Consider the following 6,628-nt stretch of genomic DNA (forward strand, 5'->3'; position numbering starts at 1 on the left):
TCATAGTGATACTGCCTCGGAAACCCAAGGAGGGGTCGCTATGAGTCGGGGCCAACTCGACAGCACATAACAACACAACAACAACATGAGATATTTAGAGCCCTGGTGGTGCAGTAGTTAAGAGATTGGCTGATAACCAAAAGATCAGCGGTTCAAATCCATCAGCTGCTTCACAGGAGAAAGGTGTGGCACTCTGCTTCTGTAAAGATTATAGGGCTGCTAGGAGTTGGTATCTACTCAATGGGAATAGGTTTGTTTGTTTATTGTTTTATGAGAAGATGTCAAGTAAATTGTTACATATGAGCCTGGAGATAAAAGCAAAAATTTGTGTTGATGATCTAAATGTTGAAGTCATCAGTACATAGAAAGTGTACAAACAAACAAACAAAAAAACCTTACTGCCATCAAGTCGATTCCAACTCATAGTGACCCCCATTGGGTTTTCAAGGCTGTAATCTTTACAGAGACAGACTGCCTCATCTTTCTTCAATGGGCAGCTAATAAATGCTAGGTAAGATGTAGAGTTTTGCTGTGAAAAAGACAAGATACATTGAGACTAGATGCTACTGGGAATGATGTTGGAGAGAGAAGCTAACTCAACTACTAACATTTTTGAGTGAGAAAACAGAGGGACCAGAGCAGAAGGGGAGGGATTGACCTCTGACATTCCTGTGAATATTCCAATGAACACTTGTTCATTATTGTTGGATGGAAGAAGGAAAAGAAGCATTACAGATGCTGGTGGGGGAGTAGATTTTGGTGTGGGAAGATCAGGAAGTTCCTGTCAGATGGCTTCTGTGTCTCAATGACATATGAGGTGAAGAGAAAGGAAAGGAATATGTGAGGTTTAAGACAAGAACCTATTGCCGTCCAGTCGATTCCTAATAATAGCAACCTTGTGGAACAAAGTATAACTGCCCTGTAGGATTTCCAAGGGTGTAAATCCTTAAGGAAGCTGACTGCCACATTTTTCTCCTGCAGAACAACTGGTGGGTTCGAACAACTGAACTTTCAGTTAGCAGCTGAGCGTTTAGCCCTGGGGGTGTAGTGGTTACAACCTCAGCTACTAACCACAAGATCTGAGATTTGAACCCACCAGCCTCTCTTGGGGAGAAAGATGTGGCAGTCTGCTTCCATAAAGGTTTACAGCCTTGGAAACCCTATGAGGGCAGTTCTGCTTTGCCTTGCAGAGTTACTATGAGTTGGAGTTGACTCAATGTCAATGGGTTGGGTTTTAAGTCAAGAAGATATTAATTAAATCATCATCTTAGAGAGTAAAAAAAAGTAAGTTTATTTGGATAACAGAGTAGGATTCCCTGACAGTGTTGAGTGTCCATTTAAAATGAAGCTATTCAAACCTTTTTTGGGAGATTAACTCTAGCAAATCTAGCTATTTTGGTGCACACCTGGAAAATATATATAGTAGTTCAACAAAGATTGGGGTATTGGATCATTAAAGTAACTGAGATAATTTATAAAAAGGTGATTGAAATTAGATATCTTGGATCTAAGCTGGAAAGAAAGGAAGTGAAGGGAAGGATCTGCTGGAAAGTAAGAAAAACCAGGTAGGAAGTTTTTGTGATGGTACCAGTAAGAGGTGATGTGATAGTGGTTTGCTGAGGGTAATGGCACAGCAGATGGAAGGAAGTTATCCAGGTCAAGGAAAGAAAGAGATCTTTCTGATCTTTAACTTAATACTGCATAGTTGTGGGTTTTGTTTTGTATTTAATCCTTAGACTTCTGCTGAAGGCTTTAATCACTTTTTTCTCAGAATTTGATTCTTTTTCATTATATCACAAGTAGTAAGTTTTCTGATATTGATTAAATGATGATTTTCTTTTACAGGGAAATAAACTCAAAGACCACCTTGAAATTTGTTCATACATCTTTTCATGGGGTTGGCCATGACTATGTACAGCTGGCTTTTCAAGTGTTTGGTTTTAAACCCCCAATTCCAGTACCAGAGCAAAAAGATCCTGATCCAGACTTTTCTACTGTTAAGTGCCCAAATCCTGAAGAAGGAGAATCTGTGCTGGTATTTTTTTAAATATCTATTTAAATTATTATTCATTTATGAAACTTCATCAGAACAGGTAGAAATGACCATTCAAAAATTACTTACAAAAACAAGAACCACTTCAATTTGCATCTTTTTAATTGGTGCCATGTGTTCCGTTTTAGATTGAAATCTCTGTGGTAGGTATTCCTACCGCTAGGCTTCCTATTTTAAATTTAGCCAAACTATATTCATTCTAAAATTCATGTGGCTAATGTGGTGCCTACAGTTAGGAATATTAACATTAAATTTAACTTCTTTAGTGTAATCTAGCTTTTTGGGTCACTGTTTCAGGAACTTTCCCTGCGACTAGCAGAGAAAGAAAATGCCCAGATCGTCTTAGCCACAGACCCTGATGCAGACCGACTGGCAGTGGCAGAAATTGAGGAAAAGTAAGTTGAATCTGTTATTTGCTTAAAAGCTTAAACTTTGCAGTCTTTTATTTTAAGTCTTACAGGCTTATTGAAAATAATGAAAAAATAAGAAAAGTGTATAAATCTTCTATAAGCTGTACACCCGAGGCCTAAGTGAGTATTTTGACATTTCCTTCCAATCTTATTTCTAATCAAATAGTTAAAGATATATTTGTTTTTATAAAATTGTAATTATATGATATATAGTTTTATATCCTGATTATCTTCCACTTAACATTGTATTGTAAGCAATCTTCCGTATCCTTAAATATTGTTTGAAAATATTAATTTTAAAAGTAGCATAATATCCCAACATATTGACCTATCAATTTATTTAATCATTACCTAATGTTTGCCTTTGGGTAGTTATATATTTTTGCCATTTTAACTTTGTGATAAATGCCCTTACACATAAAGTCTTAAATATTTATCATGACTTTTTTCTTATTGAATAATGGAATAAAACTAGCATATGTAATAATTTTCCAGAAGACATTGCAGCCATTGCTATCCTAAGCCCTCTTCTGTGCTGTTAGAAAAGTAGTAGTAAATGTTTTTTCAAAGATCCTATGTGATCATTTTTTATTTTTCTTATCTGAAGGATTTTAATTTTCAGGTCTTATAAGTCAACAAATTTTCATGAGAAATTAGAAAAGTCTTGACTTTTAAATTTTCATTCTCTCTACAGTGGCCATTGGAAAGTTTTCACAGGGAATGAATTGGCAGCTTTGTTTGGGTGGTGGATGTTTGATTGCTGGAAGAAAAATAAATCAAGAAATGCTGATGTGAAGAATGTTTATATGTTAGCTACAACAGTCTCTTCTAAAATTTTGAAGGCAATTGCACTTAAAGAAGGATTTCATTTTGAAGTAAGAATAGATAATACATATGTGCTGCTCTTCTATACCCATTTCTCTAAATTAAAGGCATCTCCCCAACAAAACTGATTTTTATTGATTTTATTAGTAATGTCACCTATTTTTCTCTAATTCTGTTAATGCTTTTAGATTTTGATAGTTCAAACACTTTCAGTCAAATTCATCCAGTATGTGAACAATTTCTAGGACTAAGATATTCTTAAAAAATGCATTAACAATTATTATTCTGTACAATATCTCGTTTTCATACGGGGAAAATTTGGTTCCTGGTGGCCTCATCAGTAATACAGACTCCACTCCAAAAAATTGTAGGTGTTACCAACCATTCATGTAGGCCCTTCAAGCTCAGTTTTAAGCAACTGTAAGTAGTCTTCTGAGTTTTAACGTAATACCCAATAATTTTACATCCAAAAGATAAGTAATGGCTCTCTCTGTCTCTCGATATAGATCATTAGCCTTTATGAACATCAGGGAGTTACATTGATCTTTAATAGATCATTTTTTAAGCAACTGGGACTAATGACAATTAAGTTGCCTTTACACTGTCGTCTTTGTCAAATACTAGTAGAAATGTCACACTGGGATATTTTTCTTGAGCCATAGCCATGTTACAGGTCTTAATATTAATTGGCTGAGTAAAAGAAAATTATACCTGTCTTTATCAGATAGAACTTTCAAACCTTTCTAAGAAACAAATAACCAAGTAGAAGAAATTGAAAGTTTTTTCAAGCCTTAGATTATAAATGACAATGATGTTAATATTTTCCTTGTTTATATCTATGGCAAGAAAAACGTATAATGAGCACAAAAGAGAAAAAAGAATAATTCTGAAGACCATATGATAAATTTGCTTGCTTATTTTTGTTGTGTGTATGTGTTAGTTAATTTTTGTTGTTATTGTTTTGGGGGGGGTTTTTGTTGTTGTTGCTGTTAGGAGATAGGTGATTTAGGAATCTTTAATGATGAGTTCTAGAATTAGTGTTTATCACATGCTTTTCCTCCCAACTCTGAAACAGTTCATGTCTTTAAAGTTAACAGTAGTTCACCAGATGGAAAGTCCTCAAATCTAATCACCAAAGAAGGACTTAGTAATGCTCTTGGTGTTTTTATTTAGGTCACAGTGTGATGGTAAAGTAAAGTTAGTTCAAGCATATGTTGTGATGATGTTGAAAGTACATGAGTGAAAACATTTCATAGCCTTTAAGTACTCAAAGAGACTAAATCACAACTTTCATAGTTTTATCAGTGGTTATAGCTTAAAAGACAGTTTCCGAGAGCCAGTGTATTAAATCCTGGCTCCATCTTTTATATGCAGCATAATCTTCAGCGTATTTACTTAACCTCTGAGCCTCTGTTTTAGCAACAGAGTTTTTGTGAGCGTTAAGAGATAATGGATATAAAGTACCTATCACAATGCTTGATAAATAGTAAATGACCATAACGTATGAATAAATCTGTGTGACTTTGTGGCTCTTCCCGTAATTACTCATAAATATTGCATTATATTTTGTGCAAATCACCCTCCTATGCTCAGTAAGTAGTAGGTAATGAGTAGTGGCAGTATGCGTATTATGGCACATTATGACTCTTCATATTTCTTATGTTATGATCCACCTACCATCTCCCACTATGAAAATCTTGGACACTGAAGACCATAACAGAAGATCACTTTCCAAGTGTTATGTGCATTCAGTGACAGGTTTTTCTCTAATATGTATTTAGTCACTTAACTGGAGTGGGCTCCTCTGCATTTCAGGAAACATTACCAGGTTTTAAATGGATTGGAAGTAGGATAAAAGACCTCCTGGAAAATGGGAAAGAAGTCCTTTTTGCATTTGAAGAGTCTATTGGTATGTAGTAAATATTAAAATCTTTGAAATTTGATTGAGAACTTTTTTTTTTTAATTGTGATTTGGGTGAAAGTTTACAGAGCAAATTCACTTTCCATCCAGCAGTTCACATACACTTTGTCTCATGACATTGACTACAATTTACCACAATGCAACAGCTCCCTTCCCACTTCCTCCCCATAATTACCTGTTCCCTGTGTCCTTCTCTCCCATATACTCCTGCCCCCTGAGCTATCTCCCTGTGTATACACAGCCCTTCTATTCTCCCATGATTGATCTCTCCAGGGAGTGTATCTACCTAGTGTAAATGTTCAGCTCATATGCCTGTCTTTTGTTTGGCTGGAAGCCACAGGAGTGGGTTCAATTCCAGACCTGAAGGGCAGCTAGGGGCCATAGTCTCAGTAGTTCCATCAGGCTCTATCAGACCAGCAAACTCGTCTCTTTTTTTTTTTCCAAATGATTTTGAGTTTTGTTCCACATTGTTCTGATTAAGAACATTTTTTAAAATGTGGTAATTCAATGGAGAGGAATTTTTGTCTTCTGGTTTTGCATTTTGAGTTGTAAAAACTACAGAGAACTCAGAAATGTGTAGATGCATTTCTCATCAGGAAATAAAAATAAAAGATCTAGAGATCCCAAGATACGTTCAATATAGATGAGCTTCAGCTAATACAAGGCTTTGAGATTTATTGGCCCTTCTGAAGAAATGTGAAATCATTGAAATTGTCAGCTTACATTTTCCTCCATCATTGTCTTTCCTAAAGATGTCTTTAATTCTAAGGTTTTCTGTGTGGAACTTCTGTTCTGGATAAAGATGGGGTGAGCGCAGCAGTTGTTGTTGCTGAGATGGCATCTTACCTTGAAACCAAGAACATAACATTGAGACAGCAGCTGATTAACGTTTATGAAGAGTAAGTTCTACTATTACCGATTTTATACACTACATGTTTCATTGTTTCTTTCATTTTTCAAAGGCTTGTATTATATGAAGCTCATCTATATGAACGTGTCTTGGGATCTTTAGATCCTTTTTATTTTCTAAATTTGTATTTGAGGAATAGTCGATCCTTTGGAAAAGAGTATTAAAACTCTCTGAATTATGGGCTGCTGTTTTCTACAGAATACTGTAATGTGCTTATCTTTAATATATATATATTTATTTAAGAGTTACCTGAAATCTGGTTTTAACACTCTAAATCTTTATGCAGATATGGGTATCATATTTCAAAAACGTCATATTTCTTATGTTATGATCCACCTACCATCAAAAGGATATTTGAAAGACTTCGTAATTTTGATGCTCCAAAAGAATATCCAAAATTTTGCGGGGCATTCACTATATTGCATATACGGGACATTACCACTGGATATGATAGCAGCCAGCCTAATAAGAAATCAGTAAGTACCTATTTTTTAATATATATATATATA

At 35.1% G+C, this 6,628-nt stretch overlaps 1 protein-coding gene across 1 annotated transcript in view; it reads left to right on the forward strand.

Annotated features, from left to right (window-relative positions):
• Positions 1 to 6,628, forward strand: part of PGM2L1 (phosphoglucomutase 2 like 1) — a 45,453-nt gene that overhangs the window by 32,735 nt on the left and 6,090 nt on the right. Inside the window, exons 7-12 of the mRNA XM_007940945.2 lie at positions 1,846 to 2,035; positions 2,351 to 2,448; positions 3,158 to 3,338; positions 5,104 to 5,197; positions 5,979 to 6,108; positions 6,406 to 6,595. Coding sequence (XP_007939136.1) covers positions 1,846 to 2,035; positions 2,351 to 2,448; positions 3,158 to 3,338; positions 5,104 to 5,197; positions 5,979 to 6,108; positions 6,406 to 6,595 — 883 coding nt within the window. The remainder of the gene's footprint in view (positions 1 to 1,845; positions 2,036 to 2,350; positions 2,449 to 3,157; positions 3,339 to 5,103; positions 5,198 to 5,978; positions 6,109 to 6,405; positions 6,596 to 6,628) is intronic.

This window comes from Orycteropus afer, unplaced genomic scaffold, assembly GCF_000298275.1.
Source record: "Orycteropus afer afer isolate SDZICR_OR568_19922 unplaced genomic scaffold, OryAfe1.0 scaffold00074, whole genome shotgun sequence".
In the NCBI taxonomy this organism is placed as follows: Eukaryota; Metazoa; Chordata; class Mammalia; order Tubulidentata; family Orycteropodidae; genus Orycteropus; species Orycteropus afer.